At 42.1% G+C, this 26,543-nt stretch overlaps 1 protein-coding gene across 1 annotated transcript in view; it reads left to right on the forward strand.

Annotated features, from left to right (window-relative positions):
• EML6 (EMAP like 6) overlaps positions 1-26,543 on the forward strand; it is a 744,128-nt gene that overhangs the window by 594,684 nt on the left and 122,901 nt on the right. Inside the window, 2 exon segments of the mRNA XM_030195849.1 lie at positions 9,939-10,068; positions 19,921-20,019. Of these exon segments, the coding sequence (XP_030051709.1) occupies positions 9,939-10,068; positions 19,921-20,019 (229 nt within the window).

Raw genomic sequence — 26,543 nt, forward strand, 5'->3', positions numbered from 1 at the left:
TCTCCGGCACGGCCAGTGTGCAGTTTCATGCAGGAAAGCACGGGAACAGGCGCCATTTTGTCAGGGCTGACTGGCAGTGAGGAGCAGACTCGGGCTGATCACACTCAGAACACAGCTGCCATTTTACAGCCTCAGGGCCCGACAGAGCATTCAGCTGTATCGGGATCTTTGTTTTCTCTAGAGTTTATATTTCTCTTACACCAGGCCTATTTACTGAAACAAGGACAGACAGAGTTGCTACAAGGTACTTCAGTTTCTTACCCCACTGCCCCTCTGGCTCCTAAGAGATCTTGTTTAGACCTCCAGGAGTAGGCAGTTGAGGCTATCTCTGATTCTTCCTCTTTATCTGACGTGGCCTCAGTCTATTCGGAGGAGCCATCATTGAAGGAGCCATTAGAGGGGGAAGAGCTCCCTCCTGAGGAGGGGGATGATCTGAAAGTACTGAGGTTGTTTCATAAAGAGGAGCTTAGTAATCTTATTTCTGAGGCACTAGCGGTGTTTTCCCATTGAGGAGTCTTCTGCTTCAGCGTCAGGAGTTCCATCTTCATTTATCATGATTGGGCTTAGAGGTCCTTCTAAGGTCTTCCTGATGCATCCAGACATTTAGGACCTGATTACAGCAGAATGGATCTCACCGGACTTGGGGCTGAGAGGGGGAAGATCCATGGCTCTCCTGTACCCATTAGTTCCGGAGGAGAAAGATAAATTGCAGCTTCCCAGGGTGGGCTCCCTGGTTAAGCCTGTGACTAAGAAGTCCACCATGCTGGTGGAAAGGACCATTGCCCTAAAAGACCTACCAAATAGAAAGTTAGAAGACTCACTGAAACAAACCTTTGAAGTCGCCTCTTTGTGCCTTCAAGCAACAGTGTGCAGCTCGTTCATGACAAGAGCATGCCTAAAATGGCATAAGCAGTCAGCAACACAAGACAGGTGCCCAGTTGGAAGCAGGGTTGGCCTACCTGGTAGATACTATTATGACATGTTACGGGTTATGGCCCATAGTTTATCTTTGGCGGTCATGGCATGTCAGCAACTCTGGTTGCGGTGTTGGACAGCGATGCAGTGTCAAAGTCACATCTAGTTAAACTGCCTTCTCGGGGCACGTGGCTATTTGGAGAGGATCTCAGTAACTTTATGAAAGAACTAGAGAAACTAAACCACAGCAGTTGCCAGAGGATAAGCCAAAAGCCTCTGGTTGTCCACCTTCAGGAGGCTCTCGATCTCAGTGTTGAGACAGCATACAGTACTGGCCTGGTCGTCACAATATGGTCAGAAGTCCCACTTTCAGGCACGCCAATCTTCCTTTCATTTGGACAGGAAGTCCTCCTCTCAGTCAGCGAGAGCGCCCAATGCCTCCAGGGCGTTGCAATGATGCTGGTACACTCTTCTCTTCCTCTGGTGGGAGGACGTCTTCATGAGTTTCAGGAGGAGTGGGCCAAAATCATGTCAAACCAGTGGGTTCTGGATATTCTTACAGAAGGTTACAAGTTGGAGTTCTCCTGCCCAGTCGCTCCTCTCTTCTTGCAGTCTCCTTGTCAAAAGGGGGCCAAGGTGGTCGAGGTTCAGGAGAGAAAAAGATTATCTAAGTTGAATTTAACACCTAGAGCATTGATTCTCAATCCTGTCCTCAGCACAAACCAGTGAGGTTTTCAGAATATCCACAGTGAATAAGTATGAGACAGATTTGCTTCACTGCGTATATTGTAATCAAATCTATCTCATGTCTTTTCATGTGGAGATCTTGAAAACCTGACTGACTGGGTGTGAGTTGAGAACCCCTATTGAGTTGAGAACCCCTGACCTTGAGTAAATAATGTGATGGTAGATGAATAAAGCCATAAACTTTATATGTTTCAACGATTTTTATTGATGACAAGTTGGACAATACAACTTACTGTACCATATTAATAGCATGTTTAACAGGGACACCACTGACATACATTCTTATTATTAGTCATCAAGCTTTTACATTTAACCCTCCCCCTTCTACTAAATGTTCAACTGTTGACAACTGATTAATTATAATACAGCCGATCTTAAGTGCAGTATAACAAAACATTTAAAACTTACAGTGCTTAAACCGCCTGTTATTTCAACAATGTCAAGTTATTATTATTCAGCCCTCCTCCCCCCTCCCCCCTCCCCCCCACCCCTATTCCCTTGTGTTGCTGGAGGATGCTAATTTAACCAAATAAGTTGCCACTTTGCCCACTCTTATCTCCTTTTGCTAGGAACCCCCCAGCCTTGTGCCCCAGACGCTATCGAACCGATCGCCTCTTTAACCCCCCAAAAAAATCAGAACACATCCATGGAACTCTGCAATTTGACTTCTCATCAAGTCCTGAACCTCCACCTTATCACACAAGCCTCCATCAATCCAAACCTCCCAACTTGATCCCAGTTCCCCCCCCCCCCCCCCCCCCCAGCAAGCATCCAATGCTCCTATTCTGTCTCCTGCTACGGCTACCTGCACGCCCCCTCCGCTTGCCATAAACTTTATAAAGGGATAATATATTGATATCACAGAAATTAATCAAATTCAGTTACAGCAAAAATTATTAACAGGATATTTCTACTTACAGAAATGCAGGGCAGGGGAAGAAGAAAAAGAACTCCTTTATGGAAAGAATGCATTAAAGGAAAAATAAAATCCTTGTAAGCAGAAGTATTCCTGATAGATTGATATCTAAAAGAATCAAGATCACCAACATCAAATTTAAACATGCTGCATTAATGAAAAAAGACCTTAAATTCGTAAACTCCAATAATCAATTGAAAGTAGGAGCTGAAGCACAAGAACTGCAGAGATATGAAGAAAACAGAATAGATAGATAGCAAAATAAACTGCTTAGAAAGAACCCAATACAGTTCTACAGGGAACTGGGAAGGAGCAGTAAAAATGCAACAAACCAAAGCTGAAACGAAAACATTTTGGAGAAACTTATATGAATACCATACAATCAAGAAATGGCTAGCCTGTGTACAGGAGAATTTAGAAAGGGCAAACATCAACGTTGTAGAATGACCTGAAGTAACAATAAAACAGATGGAAATCAGGTTAAAAGTGCTCCATACTGGAAGAGTCTTGGCCTAGATGGAGTGGCCATTTTTTGGCTCAAACAATTAACATCACTCCACCAAGACCTGGCAGATTACAAAAATCAATTGGTCAGATAGCCGGACTGAATATGACAATGGCTAATAATAGACCAAACACTTCTTTTTCCAAAGGGAGATTCATGTTGTTCCCAAAAATTATAGACCCATGACTTGTCTACCAACTTTCTTATAGACTATAAGCCATTCACTGCAATAGATACCGATAGAATGTACAATCATTTCAATTCCAGTAACATCATGGTAATAGAGCAGAAGGGCAATAAGAAGGTAGCATATGGAATTAAATATCAGTTAATGCTGAATACAGTCATCATGGCTAGAGCCAAGAAAAGCATATATTTTTTTGTATGACAGAGTTGGACTCAGTATATGGCAGTGTTTCCGAAGTCCAGTCCTGGAGTATCCCTTGCCAGTCAGGTTTTCAGGATATTCACAATGAATATGCATGAACTTGATTTGCATACACTGCCTCTATTATATGCAAATCTCTTTCATGCATATTGATTGTGAATATCCTGAAAACCTGACTGGCAAGAGGCACTCCAGGACTGGACTTCGGAAACACTGGTATATGGCACTGAAAAATCTACGCTGTACAATATTGTATAAAGGGCGCTCCAGGATGGGTGTGTGAGACCCCGGGCAGGGTTATGCTGTGAATAGCTCATACAGACAAGAGATAGAAATGTGAAAATAAATGTTTTATTTACCTGAGTCATTGGAACTGTTGCTTCACAAGCCAGGAAAATCAGATGCAACAGTTTCTCTTATTTAGTAGCATTCTTGAATAGATCTCTGGCTAGCAGGCCAAACAGTCTGTGGCTGGTGGGCCTGTCCTGCCCCAAACACAGCCTGCTAGTTTTCAAGTCTTCTGAGAACTCAGGTCTGGCTCCAGCCAGACATCAGCATGGCATGTAAGTCTTAACAAGGAGCAAAATTGACATACCTCAGCCAGGTCACAGCAGCTAAACGTATTCTGTAAAGACATAGGCATGGGCTTCAGTTCTTCCCTCCCTGGACCTCATAACCCTTAGCCTGATCCTGTCTTGTAAACTCCCAGGTATTAACTCTGTCTCCTGTCTCATTTCCTCCCTTAGCGGGATTAGGCTAGTTAGGTAGGGACTCTTCTTAAGGGTGAGGAGCGGTGTTCTATAAACCCCATCACATTTATTTATTTATTTTTAGCATTTGTATCCCACATTTTCCCACCAATTTGCAGGCTCAATGTGGCTTACATTTGCCGTGGTGGCGGTTGCCCTTTCCGGGAAACAAAATTACAGATGGTATTGCATTAAGGTGCATACATACATGGTAACATACATGGAACATAACATACATGGAATAGATCATGGTATATATATATATACCATGTGCATACATACATGGTAAAGAAGAATATGTTAAGGTAGTGCATGAAGGTTCCTGAGTAATGAATTGGATTGTAACATACATTAGGTCATCGAATATGGAGAGAACATATTTGACATAAGGATTAAAGTGGTAATGCTTGTTCATTAATAGCAAAGAGGTTAATCAGTCAAATGATAAGATTTTGGCTATGTCCAGGTCGTGTATAGTCTTATTATTTAGTATTTAAGATGGCTGTTTATGGTATGCTTTCTTGAACAAATCTGTTTTCAGTAGCCTTCGGAAGATAGTTAGGTCTTGCGTTGTTTTTATGACCTTCGGTAGTGCGTTCCATAGCTGCGTGCAAATGAAGGAGAAACTGGTCGCGTATGTGGATTTATATTTTAGCCCTTTGCAGTTAGGGTAGTGGAGATTGAGGAATGTGCATGCTGATCTTTTTGCGTTTCTAGTAGGTAAGTCTATAAGGTCTGACATATAAGTCGGGGCTTCCCCGTGAACGATTTTGTGGACTAGGGTGCAAACTTTAACCCTCCCCCTCAGCTCAACCATACCTGGTTAAGTGCCTGCCATTTCAGGGTCCACCTCCTGGGACAAAAAGTCCACACTACCATGCTCTCGGCCTTCCCAATGTTTCACCTGATAGTGAAAAATTTGAAGGCTGATGAACCACTGTCTTACATGTGCATTTGAATTCCTATGTCGAGCCATCCACTGCAGGAGTTGATGGTCAGTAACCAGCAGGACGTTTCGCCCCAGCAGATAATACTAGAACATTTCCAGGGCCCACTTCACTGCAAGAGCTGGCTCCTCAATCACTGCATAGTTCTTCTTTCTCAGAAACAGCTTCCGGTTAATGTATGCTACTGGGTGTTCTTCCTCATCCACTTGCTGGGCCAGAACTGCCCCAAGCCCAACCTATGATGCATCAATCTGTACGAGAAAGGGCTGATTAAAGTCCAGGCTGACCAGCACCAGCTCTGTGCAAATAGCCCTCTTCAGAGCCTGGAAGGCCACATCCAACTCTTCCATCTAGTGTATCTTCTCGCGGGCCTTCTGCAGAAGGCAGGTTAGAAGTTCTGCTTTCTCAGCAAACCCGGGAATGAACCAGCAGTAATACCCCATGATCCCAAGGAAGGCTTATGCTTGCTTCTTCATCTGGGGTACTGGCACCCAGGTGGTTTCCTCTGCTTTCCAAATCTGGGATCTTACTTGTCTTACTTGTCACCCCAGATACTGGACTTCTTGTCCTCCCAAGAAACACTTCTTGGGATTTGCTGTTAGCCCTGTGGTCTGCAGATTATCCAGTAGGCGGGACCAGAGCTGAGAAAAACAGAACAGGGAAGAGTGACGTGCTGAGGCTGCATGGTTTTCGCTTCTGCTGCTGCCCCGACTAGGTAAAATTACTTAGAACTCAGAGGGAGCTCGGGAAGGGGATCTCGGAGCTCGGGAGGGTGGGCGGGAGGGAAGGGGATCTCGGAGAGAGGGTGGGCGAACTCGGAGGGAGGGCGGGCTGGGGATCCTGGAAGTCGAATTTCTCTATGTTCGGACTATAAGACGCACCCCCCATTTTCCTCCCAAATTTGGGTGGAAAAAAGTGCGTCTTATAGTCCGAAAAATACGGTATACAGTTAAAGAGCTCTTTTTGATGTTAAAAAGGAACCCAGTTGGGAAGGGTCAAAATACACGTATTTAACATTTTGATAAGTTACCAAATACTTACGTGGGTATTTTAAATAAAACGTTGCCCCTAACTGGAGTGTCTCCTGTTTCAACTGCAAGAAATTTTGTCTACGCTTCTGCGTGTCTCTCGACAAGTCAGGAAGTATCCGAGTTTGTAAACCTCTAAAGGTTTTCTCTTTTTTCTGAAAAAAATTCTTTAATATCCATGACTTGTCTGAGGTCAACGCTACCGTAGCAAGTAAAGTTAAAGCAGCTACTTGTTCAATATCTGAGCTTTCTATCAATGCAGAGACATCTATTGCCTGATTATTTAAATGTTGCTCTTCTCTTTTACCAGGAATATAAAAAACCTGGGAAATAGGAGGAAACTGATCTTCCCCAATTTCTAAGACTTCTTTGAAATAGTTTCTTAACATTTCCCTCGGAGAAATCAGAGGTTGCAAAGGAAAATTTATAAAACGTAAATTATTATTTTTTTAACAGTTTTCAAGAAACTCTGATTTTCTCCTTAGGTTAACCAAGTCTTTAACGGTAGTTGTTTGCAAAGTTTGTATCTGTTGGACTTCTTTCTCAAGATTTTCAGTTTGTGAAGCCACGGATTTAATTTCAGTTTCTACTTCCTTCATTTTTCCATTTAGTAAAGAAATTTCTTCAGACATCTTTTTTGTCTGGGGGCATAAAGCCTTACCAAGTACCACAATTAGATGCCAAAGATTGTCTAATTTACTTCGGTAGGTTTTTTAACGATTTTTTAAAAAGATTCCAGGGGAGATCCGGGAAATTATAGACCGGTGAGTCTGACGTCGGTGCCGGGGTAAATGGTAGAGGCTATTATTAAAAACAAAATTACAGAGCACGTCTAAGGACATGGATTACTGAAACCAAGTCAGCACGGCTTTTGTATGGGGAAATCTTCCTTGACTAATTGACTTCAATTCTTTGAAGGAGTAAACAAACATGTGGACAAAGGGGAGCCAGTTGATATTGTGTATCTGGATTTTCAAAAGGCGTTTGACAAGGTACCTCATGAAAGGCTACAGAGGAAATTGGAGGGTCATGGGATAGGAGGAAATGTCCTATTGTGGATTAAAAACTGGTTGAAGGATAGGAAACAGAGAGTAGGGTTAAATGGGCAGTATTCACAATGGAGAAGGGTAGTTAGTGGGGTTCCTCAGGGGTCTGTGCAAGGACCGCTGCTTTTTAATATATTTATAAATGATTTAGAGATGGGAATAACTAGCGAGGTAATTAAATTTGCTGATGACACAAAGTTATTCAAAGTCGTTAACTCGTGACAGGATTGTGAAAAATTACAGAAGGATCTTACGAGACTGGGAGACTGGGCGGCTAAATGGCAGATGACGTTTAATGTGAGCAAGTGCAAGGTGATGCATGTGGGGAAAAAAGAACCCGAATTATAGCTACATCATGCAAGGTTCCACGTTAGGAGTTACGGACCAAGAAAGGGATCTGGGTGTCGTCGTCGATAATACGCTGAAACCTTCTGCTCAGTGTGCTGCTGCAGCTCGGAAAGTGAATAGAATGTTAGGTATTATTAGGAAAGGTATGGAAAACAGGTGTGAGGATGTTATAATGCCGTTATATCGCTCCATAGTGAGTATTGTGTTCAATTCTGGTCGCCGCATCTCAAGAAAGATATAGTGGAATTGGAAAAGGTGCAGCGAAGGGCGACTAAAATGATAGCGGGGATGGGACGACTTCCCTATGAAGAAAGACTAAGGAGGCTAGGGCTTTTCAGCTTGGAGAAGAGACAGCTGAGGGGAGACAAGATAGAGGTATATAAAATAATGAGTGGAGTGGAACAGGTGGATGTGAAGCGTCTGTTCACTTTTTCCAAAAATACTAGGACTAGGGCGCATGCGATGAAACTACAGTGTAGTAAATTTAAAACAAATCGGAGAAAATTTTCTTCACCCAACACATAATTAAACTCTGAAATTCGTTGCCGGAGAACGTGGTGAAGGCGGTTAGCTTGACAGAGTTTAAAAATGGGTTAGACGGTTTCCTAAAGGACAAGTCCATAAACCACTACTAAATGGACTTGGGAAAAATCCACAATTCCAGGAATAACATGTATAGAATGTTTGTACGTTTGGGAAGCTTGCCAGGTGCCCTTGGCCTGGATTGGTCGCTGTCGTGAACAGGATGCTGGGCTCGATGGACACTTGGTCTTTTCCCAGTGTGGCATTACTTATGTACTTAAGTGCCCATCCCTGTGGGGTTAACATCCTGGAATGCTGTCTGGCTGCTAATGGTCAATAAATTCTCTCAAACTTGGTCAAATAATAGTTCGGGTCATCTTCCGGCACCATTTTCTTTAATGCGGAAACTGGATGAGTCACTGACAGGTTAGGTCCCTGAGCAGCTATCCCTGCCTGGGCCTGTGAGCTCCGTTGTAGCTCTATGAGCTTCTGTAACACTTGCTACTGCACCTGTTGTTTCTGCTGTAACTGTTGCCGCTGTTCAAGATGCACCTTCATGAACTGCTGTTGTTGCTTTTGCTGTTGCTGCTAGCCCTCCACCAAGGCTTGGAGTAACCTCTTCATGTTTTTGCGGTTAGGGACTTGAACAGGAAGGTATATATAAATATTGTGGAGTGGAGGATGGAGTGACAATCAAGCATAAATCACTGAGAGGAACGATCAATAAAGAATATTACAGGAGACTAAAATTCATATTGAAAAGTACATTAACATCACAGACAATCAGCTGGCAATTCCCGTACTCTCATGGAGCTTTTGGAATTGTAAAGTGGCCTCCTCTAGATCTTGAAAAACTGGATGTATGAACAAGAAAATTCCTCCAGCCTCAGAGGTCATTTTTGGAATCAGCTTATGCCAAGAATGGAGTACTAGAAGAAAGGATGAGGTAGCTATACAGAGACGAGATTCAAAACCACAAGAGAGTGAGGAATCCAGAGCTGAAGGAAGAATGAGCCTTGTAGAAATAGATTATACCTGTAGAGCTACTATTATAGGCCTCCAGGATTTCTTAACATCTTCATGAGATCCAAATATACAAAAGGTGGAGAAGGGGAGGGGTTGGGAACGGGCTTAGCGTAGTACATTAATGTGGTTGAGAGGGTGCAAGGGAATCAAGCGAATCATTGGAACAAAAGGGGAGCAGCTTCTGTTTTGCACACCAGCCCCTTTTAAGATCCTGCCTGGGAGCATTGGGCCATGTGCTGGCGGCCCGATGTGCCTGGACAAGATGAATAATGCAGCTTGCAAGAATGATTGTAAGCTGTATTATTTACTTCTGCTTTTATGGCGAGGAGCCACATTCACCTTTCTCCAGTCCTCCAGGACTACTCTCTATTGTAATAAAGCATTGAAAAAGCTGGACAGTGGGGCTGCCAGAATGTCCCAATTATTAGACCTCAAATGACCAGTTTACAGTGTTCTAGATGAAAACACATTATTGAAACTAGAATAGGAATCCATCACATGTAAAACTATTCAAAAGTATGATGCAGGTATTAGGGCAGCATGTTGGTGCTTAGTCATGTCTAGTCTTGAAGGTACAAAATCCTTTTTAACAATTTCATTGAGGGACCATAGATTGCAGTTAGAGATTAAGTTTAGGCAGGAACAAGGGTCATATAGATGAGCCCAATTTATGTATTAATTAATGATTTCCGTCCTTGCCATTGCTGAACATTGTGCTTTTTTATTTTTACTGTCTCCATTTGGACTGAGTTGTTAATTTGTAACTCCCTTGTTCATTTCAGTTTTCATATTTTATTATAGGAGCTGGCTTTAGAGCACATTTTTGGATACAGGGGATTTGATTGCCGTAACAACCTTCATTACCTCAACGATGGAGCTGATATTATCTTTCACACTGCTGCTGCAGGCATAGTTCAGAACCTCTCAACTGGTATGGCACTATAAGCTGACACTGTATTATATATTCATGCTTATCCAACATATCTTGTAAAAGTAATTGCAACACCTATTATTTTGAGTACTTATCTCTGTGATTTTTATTGTAAAGCTTTTCAGTTCTTTATTTTCTTACAAAATGAAACAGATCAGAATACCATCATACAGAAACTGAAATAGTGATAAAAATTTAAAATGAACAGCATAAGTGAATACAGTATTCTCCGAGGAGAAGCAGGCTGCTTGTTCTCACATATGGGTGACGTCCACGGCAGCCCCAGATCCGGAAAATCTTCCTAGCAACAAAAGTTGCTAAAGCCTTTGAGCGCGTGGGTGCGTGCACATCTTCCCGCCCGTCACGCGAGAGTCCCGCTTCAGTCTTCTTTTTTCTGCGGTCAAGAGCGGCTGTTTACGGCAGTTCTGTGCCCCAGAAAAGAAGAGCCTTCAGTTTTACTCGGCTTTTCGCCGGTTTTTTCTTCTTCGTCGTGCTCGTGCACAAGCTGTTTAGTTTTCTTTTCTTTTTTTTTTATTTATAAGCATTTTAATTACATTTACATAGCATAAATGGTTGAAAATGAGAAATATAAAGTGAAAATTGTTTCACCATTAAAGGGAAAAAAACAACATTTGGAAAATTACATGGAGATTTCGTCCACAATATAGTGAGGCAAGATAAGGAAATATACACCATAGCAAATCAATATAACATTTATAAAAGGGGGATATGCAAACATATCTGCTAGCGATTTCCAGCATTCAAACTGTTGGTGAATCCAAATCACGAACATCTCCTCGTTCACAGAATGCTATAAATTCTTATTTTTCTTGGTTAAAAAAAACATAACTAGTCGAATTTAAGGAAACAAAACATCTACAAATCAAAGTAGGGTATACACAAAAAGCACATATGAGTTGTCTTATTGGGCAGACTGGATGGACCATGCAGGTCTTTTTCTGCCGTCATCTACTATGTTACTATGTATATGTTTTAAAGCGAGAATTCTTGGCTTAAGATCCATGAATTGATGCCTTCTGTGCCCCACAAAAGAAGAGCCTTTGGTTTTACTCGGCTTTTCGCTGGTTTTTTCTTCTTCGTCGTGCACGAGCTGTTTAGTTTTCTTTAAAAAAAACAAAACGAGTTTTTCCCCTTAGTTTCTTTAGTTTTGTCCTCAAGTTTCCTTTCGTCGTCGTGTGCGGCCATTTTTGCTGCCCGTACGGGTTTAATCCCTTTTTTGTGCCTTTCCTTTGGCACCATCACGAATTTTGATTTCGCCGCTGCTATTTTTCCGTCGAGGACATCGAGGCTTGCCAGCGGCTTCAAGAAGTGCACTCGGTGTAACCGGGCAATCTCAGGCACCGACCCTCACGCGTGGTGTATCCAGAGCCTTGGGCCCGACCATCGCCCAGACGTATGTAAGTTGTGTCTTAGCCTTAAAAAGCGGACACAAGCGTCGAGACAAGCTCAACGAGAACGCCTGTTTGGAGCTTTGCCCGGTACTTCGGCATCGATGTTGACAGAGGTACCGAAGTCATCAGCGGCGGTGTCAATGTCGGTACCGGAGAGTGCATCGACCTCAGGAGCGCAGGTAATGGCTGTCCAGAGACCATCGCATGCTGGCAGCAATGAACCATTGAGTGGGTCTCCACCTGCCTCGAGGGCTCCTGCGGTGCAGGCCTATCGGGACCGACCTCTTTCGGACCTGACCCCGAGGAGGTGTGTGGATTCCACGTCCTCGTCGGTACCGAGGGGTACCGGTGACGTGTCTCAAGAGAAGGCAAAGAAGCACCGTCATTAGTCCCCTTCTCGTCACGGTACCGAGAGCTCCAGGGCGTCGAGGGAATCGGCCCCCGTGAAGCGTCGATGCTGGGAGGACCGCTCACCCTCCATACAAGAGGTGTCGATGCGCCGGTCTCCGGACAGCCCGGTACCGCCTCCTCCTCGGCAGATTCTGGCCTCGACTCCTTTACCGACGCCACAGCGTTTCTCGGCAGACACTTTGGACGAGCGCCTCCAATGCCATTCTTCCAGGGATCCTGGAAAGGCTGCTGTGACCATCTGTTCCGGTACCAGAGGTGCTTGCGCCGACAGTACCGTCAGTGTAGCTACTCCTCCACTAGGCTGCTCCTCCACTCCAACAGAACATCTGTGAACGTAGAGCTTCTGCCCCCTGTTATTCTCAGCTTTTTATTATTTTTTTTCTCCCCAACTCCCTCTACAGAAAGTTAATATTAGCCTTAGATTCTCTTTCCAAAAATAACCTTTCCTACAGAGTCTCCCAGACCTCTTCTGTTAAATTCCCTTTATCTAAGGAATGAAAGTAGTGCCTTATCTGATAGTATTTTCCTTATTTGTCACCAGTTTCCCTACTAGTAATGATTCCAGTTCTTTATATTTCCCTTCTATCACTACAATTTGAGCCCTCCCTGTACCCAGTTCTCTAGAACTTTGCCCATAAAACCTAGTTCAAGGTTTAAGTTTCCTTTTAGGGGGAACAGCGGTGTTATTTTATAGTTTACCTTTCACTTACTGCAAAGCCAATGCCTTGTAATTCTGATTGGTTTCACTATAGTGTGATGTATTAAGTGCCTAACTTCTTTCTCAGGAGCATGGAGTATGTATTGTAAATGTAACAAATGAACCATGTGGGATTCCAGTTCCATAGAGCTGAAGTGTGAAGTATATTTAACCCAATCTAACAGATGCTTCATATTGCACACAATATATTTCTTAATGTCTGGTAGGGCGAAAACCTCTTTACCAACCAGACAATATAGCTGACATAAAGCTACCTGAGGCTTTTTATTCTGCCACAAAAAGCGTCACAGTACCTTGTTATATATTTCTTCAACTCCCTCCTTTGTAAATAAAATAGCACTGTCTGTAATATGTACAGCCATTTAGGGAGTATAATCATTTTATATATTTCAATATCGCTTTGTAAATTCTATGACAGTGAGATCCACACCCTTAGATGATCTACTAACACTTTCATGTGATCACTAACATTGGTTTGATACATGTCCATCAGTGACTAAGTTAGATAGATCCCCAAATATTTCAACTTACTATCTACCCATTGCAGAGGGAATCCATTACCCCAATCCTCAGACCTGTACTTCCCAGTGCCGTTGTCTCAGACTGTCAGATTCAACCACATCTGCTACTTTCCTGAAATATCCTGTGATTTTCAAAGCCTACACCAAGCAGTATATGGGTCGAGTCAAGACAAACAACATATCATCAGCAAGGCCATAATTTTAATTTCTTCCCTTTCACTTTCAGTCCCAAAATCTTCTAATTTTGGTGGATTGCCTGCAGAACTGGTTCCAGGTAGAGAAGAAAAAGGAGCAGGAACAGCAGACAACATTGACACATTCCCATCTCCAACAGAAAAGGGTCTAAAATATTTGTTTATGTTTATTTATAACTCGCCTTTGTCCAAAATAGCTCCATTAATCATCATTACAGCCAGTATGAATATCTGAGCATTTATGAGTGAGGCATAAGATCTTTTTTAGTGGTGCAGTTATATCCAGATTCCAAATATCAACCTGCTGTGATACTGTAGCTTCCTTTTCATCCAAGTTGGAATAATATAAAACCTAAAAAATATTCTCAGTGGTCAGATGTCTCTGATTGTCTTCCATACTCAGGAAAGAGATAACCATTTAAAGCATTCACTTAGAGAAAATTTGATTAGAAAGTGCTCTGTCCTTGATAGAGGTATTATCTCAGCACTACTATCCCACTGTTCTGGGATGTTGACCTCCCTTGCAGGACACCAAGTCTAGTATGTGTTCCTTTTCATGGGTTAGAGAATTGATCACCTCTGTGAATCCTAGTGCCGTATCATATCCAAAAACAACTGTGGTGGTACCTGGTGTTTCAATATGTAGATCAGTCTTCCATAATCACAACCTAGGAAAACTCGGGATCACCTCTGTAATCAAATCAAGGAGTTCTTGCACAGATGATGTGTTATTACTAGGGCTGCACGTTAATTGCAATTAACACCATGATTAGCATGTTCATTATTAATTGCGATTAATAATTGACCTGCCTCCCTCCCGCACCTTCCCCCACTGAGCATTGTCCTATGGCTCTCCCTCCCCTCGTGGACCACCACTGATAGCTCTCGCTCCCCTCCCCTTCCAACCCGGTTTATCTTTTTCAGTTTTTCAGAACGTCTTCGGCCCTGCAGCACCAGCGGTAGCACTGAAAGGCTGCCTGCACCGGGCCTTTCCCTCTGACCCATCGCAAACAGAAGTTGGGTATGAAAGGGAGATGATTGTTTGGGTACTGTTGGGCAGATGTTTGACCTCTTGCACTTATGTCTTCTCTTTGGTTAATAGGGATTATGGTTTCTATTTCCATATACCACTGGATTTCCTGAGGTTATGCCATTTCCACTGAAGAAGCTAGCAAGGGGTCATCTGAATCTGTAGCATCTATTATTGAGGCCTCTCCCCTGACCTCTGAGCAGGACTCCATAGCACCTGTCTGTCCTTAGCAATTGAAAACACACTATTAAAGCACCAACCCTCACTGGTAGCAATACTGTTGGAGGACCGCACAGCTTATAGAGAATATTGGTTGCCATATTATGCTATTTTAAAACAGTTTGAGAGAAAGCAATGTGACAGCTACCATGTGTAGTGATATGCATAGTGATATGCAGAGTGTCACATATGGCACCATTTATGTGGATAGACCTTGTATGAGATCTGCCACTGTGGCCTATCTCTTTCCTATCACTTGCATCCCTTTTCTTTGTAACATATTATTATGTTTTATTCACTTTATAGTTTGTTTGTAAACCGCATTGAACTTGAGTCTATTTTGGGCTAATGTGGTGTATAAATGTTATGAATAAATAAATAAAATAAATATGTGTATCTTAGCCCCACCCTTCACCCCACTCTTTGGGATTTGGCTCCTTGACTGTCCATACATATGAGATGTTAACATGGGGCTGTTTGTACCAGGGTACCTGCACCATGCAACAGACAATGCAGGTAATGTATGCCACTGATAAGGCACTTCTGGGTTACCAGGATGCTGTGCAATTATGGCAGTGGTTCTCATTCGAGTCCTTGAGGCACACCAAGCCAGTCAGGTTTTCAGGATATCCACAATGAATGTGCATATTCCAACACTTTTGTTGATTCTAATATTCTTTACTTCAACAAAAAACAATCATATACCTAAATAAAATAAAAAAATCTACCAAACATCTTCACCTTGTCTCAAATCCTCAAGTTCCCCGCCGGTGGGTTGGAAGCACAATAGTCCCCAGAAGTAATTCCAAGTCCAGACGAACCCACCACTGATGAAAAACAGTCTCTCCCTTAACAGCATACTTCAAAACACTCCATTCATTTGACAAAAAAACGTTAAAAAAAAAAATGCTCCAAAATGTCAATGGTCGTCCTCCAAACGTAGATATTTCAACTTCTATGGACTCTATTATATATCACAAAAGTTCCAATCCAACTCATGCAGGGATACCAGAGGCGTAGCCAGGTTTTGATGTCAGGGGGAGCAGACTTTTGTAAAATAGGCACCAGTTGGTGTCGGCTAGGTGGCACTGCTTGTGTTGTGCTCAGGTGCAGTGGCTGTGGTCAACAATAATGATTTAACACAGGCTGCCTCTGCTGTGTCCAGCCTACGAGGAAAACAGGAAGTTACATCAGGAGACCGACTGGAACAGGCAGCCTGTCTTTTTAACTAGAAATATAAATATTCAAATTGTGACCATCACCTCAGGGACAGCACACACACTCCTTCTACTACTCTACAGAATGTGAAGACCACTAGTCCTGAGCATTTTTACTTTGTGTGACAAGGACCCCAGTGGTAGCCCTTGCCTCAGAGCCTACTTTCAAACAGAGCCGCCAAAGGCAGTCCTTACCCCAGAACCTACTTTCAAATAGGGCCACCTCCAGACACTTGTGAAATAACACAAAGTCCTGCAAGAAGACACTCCAAACCTATACTGAAATCTTACCACACCATAACAGCCCTAAACCACTTATGAAAAGACAGTGATATATTGGTACATTAGGGCCCAGTATAATATTTATATCGGCTTCTGGGAAACTGGAACAAGCTGGAATGTTATAGATTCCTACACAGACACTACATGCTACCACGGGGGTGGGCAACCTCAGTCCTTGAGGGCTAGAAGGCTGCAACCCAGTCAAGTTGTCACAATTTCCCTAATGAACATGCATGAGATCTCATGCACATTCATTGAGGAAATCCTGAAAACCCAACTGGGTTGTGGCCCTCGAGGACCAAGGTTGCTCACCCCTGTGCTAGCAGAATCCTTCACCTCAGAATATGGACAGACCCTCATCTGATACAAAATAAGGGACCACAAAAACCATGCAGACAAAACCTGAAACGGAGACCCCCCAAGAAAACAAGACTCTTTAAGCAGGGCAATATTGGTAAAAGAGAAACAAATGAAATTTTCCCTGTACTTATGAAATAAAAATAGAAAAAAATACATTTAACAAAGCAGGCACATCTCAGTAATTAAAAAGTGTTAAATAAAAATATTTTCTCTTTTCTACCTTTGTCATCTGGGAATTTTATTTTTCTAATTAAGCTGGTCTCTGTCTCTTTTCCACTTTCTATGAGCCACTCTTCTCCAAAATTCTTTTCCAGATTGACCTTTCCATTTCTTCCCTTTTCTACCTTTCCCAAATCAGCACACTAGCCTCTCCTACCAATTATCTTAGGGGATATTAGGCAGTTGAAACATTTTCCCCTTACATTCATTTACCTTAATTTTCTTATCTTGTTGCACTATTTCTATCATTTACCTATACCACCACTGAAGGTGAGATCTAAGACTCTGCATTTTATGATGGAGAACCACATATATTTGTATGAAATGGTACTAACGTTGTATGGCATTATAGATAAGTAACTTAAATAAGATTTAAGTAGGAAATAAAGAATCATTTTAATCCTGCAGCAGATCTCCCTCTGGTCAGCTATCTTATTTAGACAAATTTAGCGAAAATTAATTCAGGTGGAACGCTCTTATCAGGCTAGGAACAAGCAGTCCCCAGTTTGCAGTTCTTTGAAACACTATAAGGAACAGTACATCCTAAAATATTTCCAAACACATCCTAGGGTCCCCACAGCCAGTCAGAATTTCAGGATTTGCACAACTCAGAAACCTTGTATATGGAAATTTACCTCATGCATATTCATTCTAGATACCCAATTTATTTATTTGGATTTATTTACCGCCACCTTTCTGAAGGAATTCACCCAAGGTGGCGTACAGTAAGAATAGATCAAGCATGAGCAACAGGCAATTACAACAGTCAAAATATTCAAATAACAATACAAAGTATGGCAGTATACTGGCAACACAATATCTAATAGAACATTTTAATTGATAGTGAAGGGTAAAGCAAAGATGGAATATATAGATAGGTAAGAGGAGTTAGAAAGTAAGGTGAATAATTTAAAGAAGCCTATGAGGTCAAAGAGATGGTGAAATACTATCTCAGCTAGGGAAGGAGTGGATTTGCTGTGGCATCTCTGGGCCTTGTTTGGAGAAATTCTAATACAGAATAATAGAATGGAAATATATCAAAGCTGGCAGAAAGCTTCCTCGAACCTGGGAATTGAGCAGAAATTCCTGCCAGCTTTCCTCCAGCCCTCTAGTCGCCTTTTTTTTAACACAAGGCTAGGACCTGATATATTGAGGCTATGTCCCCGTTCTATATCTTGGGGAGGGGGTGGGGGGCCTTAAACAGAAATAGTACCCAGAAAAGAAGTCTTTGTTTTGTGTTACCTCAGGCTTCTCTTACAATATTTTTATCTCTTTTCTCCTAGCTTTCCCCTAGCCTTTCACAGTTCTGCTCTGCTCCAGTCTGACTGTGGGTGTGGTGAGCGGGAAATAACAGCAGGATTACTACTTCTAACTTAAGCGGAGTTACAATGAATGTTTGGGGGGAAGTGGTGGATAGATAATTACTTACACATCACGCTCCACTCCCTCTAGCAGCTCCAAATTCTTCCCTCTGCTGAGCCCTTCCCATGCGGCAACAGGAAACTGACTGCAACAGAGAGGGAAGGACCCGGGTCTAGCTAGAGAGAGCCTGTTGCAATCGCTGCCTGCAATCAGAGAAGGCTCTCTGCTGCCTGAATTTAAAAGCCGGCTCGCAAATTATTTTGGAAAAGGTAACAACCAGCACCTGCACACTGCAGCACATAGGCACCAGTTTCTTTGAAAATCTGTTTGGGGGAGCAACCGCTCCCCCTGCGCCCCCCCTAGCTACGCTTCTGAGGGATACCACAAAAATGAATAAAACAATTGTTGTTTGAATGATTTCTGTAAGAACTCCATTTCTACTGCCTTGGTCTCAACATGGGTTATGTTTCACATATCACTTCATCAGGAGACTAAACTGCAAAAATCATAAATCAATTAGTTTTACAACACTTTGAATTTAATCTTTATTTTCTCAAAAACTACATCTTCAAAAAAACATACCGACTTCTTCCTCCAGATGAGACACCAAGCTTCTCAGAATATGACAGCTTCCCACAGAAAGATTCTAAAGCATGCACAGAAGAGAAACCCCACAGAGAAACCCAATCAAAAATTAGGTGGAATTCTAAATTATCTTGTTAACAAAATGCTCCAATCCACCTCCTTATTGAGTCCATTGGGGATCACTATGTCCCAGCAATATATAAATATTTGCTTTTTTAAAGTCTTTTTTTAATATCTCCTCCCCTATTAGTCTTTATTTGTTGACCATAAAACGCAGATCTTCCAGCTGATGACCCTTCTGTAACTAATGCTCAACGAGTGGAAGTCCATTTGTTGAAGCCTAATATTGCTAAGGTGCTGTGCTATAAGAGTAAGTAAAAACTAACAGGAGGAGAGATATTCAACAAAGAGCAAAGATTTATATATTGATGGCACAAAGTGTTGTAAAACTAATTGCTTTATGATTTTTGCAGTTTGGTCTCCTGATGAAGCGATACATGAAGCATGGCCCATGTTCAGACCAAGGCAGTGGAAATCGAGTTTTCACAGGAATCATTCAAACAACATTTCATTTTTGTGGTATCCCTGCATGAGTTGAATTGGAACTTTTGTGATATATGATAGTCCATAGAAGTTGAAATATCTACTTTGGGAGGATGACCATTGACATTTTGTTTGCCAAGTGAGTGGAGTGTTTAGACGTGTGTTGTTAAGGGAGAGACTGTAAATCAAAGCAAACTGTGCATTACTATGATGGTCCTTAACAGAATTCCAGGTGGTTGTTCTAATGTTACATGCAAGGCAGGAATATAACACAACTGAAAAGTATAAAAAGAGTAGATGTGTCTACATTATAAAGTGAATAACTTACATTCCAGAGAATCTGAAAGAGAAGAAGGGATGGTAGAGCGAAGCAGTTAGTGTGGATGGGCAGACTAGATAGGCTACGTGGTCTATATCTGCCATCATTTTTTACGTTTCCATATTTGTTCCAGTGAAAGGTAAAAACAAGAGACATGATGACAGATAAAGATTACACAGTCCATCTGTTCTGCCTGTTTTCCTTGGCTGCAGGAGTACGCAGACCTTACCTGGTATCCAGTTTTAGTGTCACTTCCCTACCGTTCAGAATGCTCTGTCAAATAGTACTTTTTATATTACCCTAAGTCTATCCTGATAATATAGCACTGTGTTCTAGAGCTTCATTTATACCCAAAGTAAAATAAGAACGAAAGATAAAAGAAAAAACGTAAAAGGTCGAGCAACTTCATATTTTGAGAAGTCTAATATATTAATTATGAATATCTGTTTGATGTTATTAGGAAATCAGAGTTTCTACCTGGAGCATACTGATGATGTTCTGTGCCTATCTGTGAACCAGCACCCAAAATACAAAAATGTTGTGGCTACTGGTCAAATTGGTAAGACATTTTGCATAATAGCGGCATAAAAAAGGACTTGCCAAGCAAACTGATTTTATTTAAAGACCTATTTCAGATCTTTTTTGGAAACCTCAGATTGATAATTAAGATAACTGCTGACCTCCTTATAAAATAAGGTGAAATATTAGGGCTCTGTTTACTAACATGTATCCTGTGTTATCTGCCAGAAAGCTCATTGCAAAAAAATCTATGGTAGCATTCTAAATCAATTTCCAGGTCAAGTCTTCTTTTCTTCACTGTGGAAGGGAGCATGTGCAAACACTGGATGAGAGAGTCTTAGCCATCACTCAGTGATGACACCTAATAACTATTAGATTCTAGAAGAAGCCATAACCTTGCCATTCTCAGGGCACAGACCACAGAAGTCTGCCCAGCACTGTTCTTGTACTAAACGTTCTGAAGCTAATGTCGAACCCCCTTAAAATTTACACTCCTGCCCATCCGTATCTATTTTTATGCTCAGGGCATAGACTGGAATAGGAAAATCACTATGATGGCTGGGTCAGGTGGAGGGCTTGTAGATCCGGAAGAAACCAAAACCATTGTGAATGAAGATCCTTGGTTCCATTGCCCAGTAGAGATTAGTTCCAGTTGGACTGGAAGCCCATAAGAGCAGAAGAAAGTGGCTAGAAGAAAGACAGTTATAATTATAGGTAGCCACCTTGAATTCTAAATAATAGAATATATAACAAGTGGGAAAAGTGCAGAGCATGTATGTGTAAATATATACATATCTGTTTTATATGTTTATCTGTTTTCTTTGTGTGTGGGCTGTATGTGTATGCATGTATTTGTATGTTTGTGTATGCTTGCACGTATGTATCTGCATGAATTCTTACATTTGTGTGTCTGGGCGTGTATGTATTTACATCTATGTTCACCTTCTGTGTGTCTGTGACCGAGAGAGGAGAGCTATGTGAAAGGTGCAGTTCCTTAATCATTATGTTATAGCATTATGTTACATTAATATTAAAATCTGGAGAATCCAGGAAAAAACCAAACTCTTGTCAACTCTAACCTCCCAAGTCCTGAGCATGTCTGACAGGATCCCCCTAAATTTTAGATCATTGGTATGTGCCTAGTTTGCCAATGCATATTCAGTATGTCCATCCACATATTACTTGGGCAATACACACAGCAATCAATAATGGCAAAAAAATCCAGAAATAAATAGGAAACTATTTGTAATCCCTGTGTATGAATATGTATTTGATGAGGCTAGTTGGGGGAGGAGGTAGTTTTGGAGGATAGTTGTGATGGGATGGGACAGTTTGGGGGCATAACTTAAGGGGTTGTGGCAGTTGGGGCAGTTTGGAGGATGGTAGAGCAATTGTGGAAGGTATTTCGGAGAGTTGGAAGGAGTGATGGGGCAGTTGTGGGCATAGTATTTGGGAATGGGCCAGGTTATGGGGTGTTGTTATGGGATAGAGGCAGTTTGTGGGAGTTGGGAGAGTTGTGGAGATGGTTTTTGGGATGGTGGGACATTTGCAGGGAGATAGTTATTGGAAGGGGGCAGTTTATGAGATTATGGGCTAGTTGCAAGGGTTACAATTATTGAGGTGGGGCTGTTTGCAGGGCACTGGGGAGCAGTTGTGGGGGATGTTTTGGGGGTGGGATGGTGGGACATTTGCAAAAAGATAGTTATTGGAAGAGGGGGTGGAGCAGTTCATGGGGTGGTAGAGAAGTTGAGGAGTAGATTTTGGGGAATGAAGCAGTGCACAGAATGGTATGGGATAGCTTTTAGAGTATGGGCAGTTTTCAGGCTGCTGAGGCAGGGGACTAGTTTGTAGGTGGTGAAGCAATTCTGGAAGTAGTTTTTGGAGGTAGGGGCTGATTTGGGGATGCAGTTTTGAAGGTACAGTAATAGTTTGTAGAATGGTGAGGGTAGTTTCTGGAGGGGGGACAGTTTGCACAATAGTGATGTAGTATGGGTAGTTTTTCAAGCGGGGTAGTTTTGGAGATAGGTAATTTTGTGGGGTGGAACAGGTAGTTTCTGGAGGATGGTGGAGCAGTTGCTCGAGGCTAGATTATAGGCATAGGTTATGTTTGAGGGTGCTGGGGTAGTTTTTGAGGGTAGAGCAGTAATTTGCACAGTCGTATGGGGTAGTTCTCCAAGGACAAGAAGGCATGATATTCTCACATGTGGGTGACATTATCCATGGAGCCCGGAGTGGACACTGCAATAGTGTACTGTCACTTTAAAGCTTTGAGGCAGTGTCCCCCACTAAGAACTAGATCTAGAATTTTTCCTCCTCTTGTTGGCTTTATTATCACAGAAATAGAACAGTGGAAGATATGGTGGGGAAACAAGAAGCAATAACAGGTGACTGAATAAGCATCAATATTAAAACTATCTAAATACTTTGTCACTACCTGTGTAGTACCTGAGGAGTTTCAGGAAAATAACTGCTTTCAGTTCTTGAACAGGGCCTCAGAGCAGAGATGTTTACCCTCTGCACTCCCTATCTGAGTACATAAGTAATAAGTACATAAGTAATGCCATACTGGGAAAAGACCAAGGGTCCATCGAGCCCAGCATCCTGTCCATGACAGCGGCCAATCCTGGCCAAGGGCACCTGGCAAGCTTCCCAAACGTACAAACATTCTATACATGTTATTCCTGGAATTGTGGATTTTTCCCAAGTCCATTTAGTAGTGGTTTATGGACTTGTCCTTAGGAAACCGTCCAACCCCTTTTTAAACTCTGCTAAGCTAACCGCCTTCACCACTTTCTCCGGCAACAAATTCCAGAGTTTAATTATACGTTGGATGAAGAAATATTTTCTCCGATTTGTTTTAAATTTACTACACTGTAGTTTCATCGCATGCCCCCTAGTCCTAGTATTTTTGGAAAGCATGAACAGACGCTTCACATCCACCTGTTCCACTCCACTCATTATTTTATATACCTCTATCATGTCTCCCCTCAGCTGTCTCTTCTCCAAGCTGAATAGCCCTAGCCTCCTTAATCTTTCTTCATAGGGAAGTCGTCCCATCCCCGCTATCATTTTAGTCGCCCTTCGCTGCACCTTTTCCAATTCTACTATATCTTTCTTGAGATGCGGCGACCAGAATTGAACACAATACTCAAGGTGCGGTCACACCATGGAGCGATACAACGGCATTATAACATCCTCACACCTGTTTTCCATACCTTTCCTAATAATAATGAGACTGGGGAAATTCCAGTATCTCCTGGCTGGATTTGAATTCCAGGGCCAATCAGAGCTCAGCGAACCAACGGTGAAAATATCTGTCCAATGGCACTGCAGGTTGCCTTCCCACAGGGCTTAAACTGAAAAGAAAGCAGTCTTTACTACAACAGCTTTAAAAGAGAAAAGAAACACCACCTGCTGACCAAATATGAGAATTGCACTGCATGAAAAGATTAATACAGTTCACAGGCTTGAAAACCTGCTGATTCACCAGAGATATATATTAATTGGACTGTCAAAATCCTCCTGCAAATCTTCTAGAAGAAGAAGTAGCCAATGTTTGTGGCCTGGACAGAGGTTTTATAGTATCTGTGTTTTTTAATTAGGTCAGCCACTTCATTGACTTTGTCACCAAACAAATTATCTCCACAACAAGGGATGTCCGCTAGACGCTCCTGGGCAGCAGATTTGAGGTCAGAGACCCTGAGCCAGGAAAGACACTGCATTGATACTTCGAAGTTGGAAATCCGTGGAGATATTTACAACAATCTAGAAGTTTCCTGTGAAGCTTATAGAATTCATCAGCCTTCTCAGGGAGAAGGAATTCTGCAAAGGAGAGAGTACTCTGTCTTGAGAGTTCAAGGAAATGGTGGAATACAGTTGACAATCTAATATGTGATTGGTTAGCAATGCCTGAAATGTTTTTCTGTCAAAACAGTCCAATGTCCTAGCTTCTCTGCCTGAAGGAGCAGAAGCATGAGATCTTGCACTGTGAGTACATTTTAAAGCAGATTCCACAACTAAGGAATGATGGGTAACTGTGTTTTCTCAAATCCAGTGCATTTCTTTATCCTGTACATTGTGTCAGTTTTCTTTGGAGCAACTTGAACAGTCAGTGGAGTCTTCCAGTTTTTGATCAGAACATTCTTCATAATGGTATGAAGTGGAACAGTAACTCCTTCTCTAGGAGGGGAGTCATATTCTAGAGCTTCAAATAGTTCTGAATGAGGCTGCTCCTCTATCTTCAGTTTGAAAGGTATGAGTTGCACCATCTCATGAACAAAGCCAGGGAAGGATTTACTTTCTGGAGGAGACCTGTGTGTCTCAGGTGGCAAAGAAGGATCACATGGAATGTGATCCTTCAGCTGAGAAGTCCTGTGGATCTTGATATGTCTCCCAGGAGAGGTCTGAATCTGACTCTTCAAAGTACTATTCTTGGGAAGTATGTGGAAGAGAGTGTTGACTACAGCATCAGCTTTGTGTCAATGCAGATGAGTCTTCAAGTTTGGAGAAAGTTCCTCTGCTAATTTCAACACAGGCGTCGATTGGGTTTGTGCTGCCCCCGACTGTCCGTTGTATTTAAGGCTGGGCTGAGGCTGGCGGAAGCACCCTCTAAGCCTGTATAGGCTTTGAGGTATTGGTAAAGGCTCCCGCACTAACCCAGCAGTAACCGGGCAGCACGCGGCACTGCCTGATTACCCAATGGATAAACACTGGTGCTACAAAAATAAAAATATTTTTGTAGTGCCAGAAGTGGCGTGCTCTGGGGGGTAGTTCTGGATTAGCAAGTGGTAAGCCCATGTTGGGTTTATCGCTGCTTTATTTCCCCATGTAGCAGCCATTAACAGTTCTGAGTACTTCGGGGGGCATCTCAGGAGTCAGGACTCTGATTTTGTGTGGTCATGAAAGCTGTAGGATAAAGCCAAGCTAGGGACCACATTTTTTGGCAAAACTTATTCCAGAAGCAAGCCTACAAACCGACAACGTTTGGGGGGGGGGGTCTTTTGATGTTTTTTTAGTTTAAAAGTCGAGAGCTTTTCTCTGAGGGTTCACACAAACTGGTAGTAGTGATGGCAACAAAAAATAAACTATTAGGTTGACAAATAGGAAGAGAAAAGCAGCAAAAGAGGAGGCCATCCAAAGGCAAGCAGGAGCACTATATAGTTTTATCAAACACTTAAAAGTGACTGGTGATTACTTTCTGGAGGAGGAAGAAGACCAACCAGGTACAAGTCCCTCTGGAGCAAGCCCATCGAAGAAGCTCATTGCCAGCCAACAGCAGCTTCCAGTTCATTTACTCTCACTGATGATGATTTCTCGAAAGGAACAGCAGTGAACGTGGAAGAGCAAAGTTAGCAGCCATGCACTTTAGATAACTTTGTGAAAGAACAGTTTAAGCCACAGTCATCATTAGCTTCATCAACAGATTCATAAGCATTGAGCTATCTGATCCAGCAAAATGGCCAAAACTCACTGACAAAATAAGAATTATTCTCACAGAATCAGGACCTGTTCAAAAGAAAGGCATTTTGTATCCTGCGAACTCTAGTGGATGCAAGTTCAGCCTTATATACTACAACCGAAAAATAGAATATGGTGAACTACTGCCAAGACCATGGTTACCATACTCAGTTTCCACAGACTGCCTGTTCTGTTTCTGCTACATACTGTTTTCACCAACAGATCCAAGCGAGTCATCCAGTAGTTCTATATCGACTGGCTACAACAACTGGAGGAGTGTATCCAAGGCACTGCATAAGCATGAAACAAGTCTGGCTCGTATGAACATTCAAAATGTGGATCGACTTCAGAAAGGTTCTAAAAAACAAAGCTACATTTGATTCACAACATCAAAGGCTGTATGATCTAGAAAAAAAAGTTTGGTCAGATGTGATTGAAAGGCTCATCAAAATAATCAAATTTCTTGGACCTCGGTGTCTGGCTGTACAAGGTTCATCTGATAAGCTTTTCAAAAGAAATAATGGCAACTTTCTTAAATTGGTTGAACTGCTCGGAAACTTTGATTCTGTCATGGTGGCACATATAAGGAGGGCTATAAGACAGGAATCCAAAATCCATTATTTGAGCAAAGACAAAATGAAATTATTGCAATTTTGGGCAAGGCCATCACTGATAAGATCTTGTCTGAAATTAAGAAAGCAAAGTACTATTCTGTTATATTGGACTGTACACCAGATGTCAGTCACACTAAGCAGATGGCATTATTCGCTTTGTTTCCTGCAAAGAAGGAAACATAGACATTGAAGAACATTTCCTAGGCTTCCTAGAAGTACATGACTCATCTGGAGAGGGTTTATGTGACACTGTTATCAATCAACTGCACACCTGGAATCTTAATTAGTGATATGAGGGGCCATGGCTAAGACAACAGAGCCAGTATGAGAGGGAAAAGATATGGGCTGCAGAGGCTTATTTTAAACATGAACCCTCGTGCTTTCTACATTCCATGTGGAGCTCACAGCCTGAACTTAGTTGTAAATCATGCTGCCAAAGTGAACCATGAGATCATTGGCTTCTTTGAAACAGTCATCAACATGGGCAGTTCTC

This window comes from Microcaecilia unicolor, chromosome 3 (assembly GCF_901765095.1).
Source record: "Microcaecilia unicolor chromosome 3, aMicUni1.1, whole genome shotgun sequence".
Lineage (NCBI taxonomy): Eukaryota > Metazoa > Chordata > Amphibia > Gymnophiona > Siphonopidae > Microcaecilia > Microcaecilia unicolor.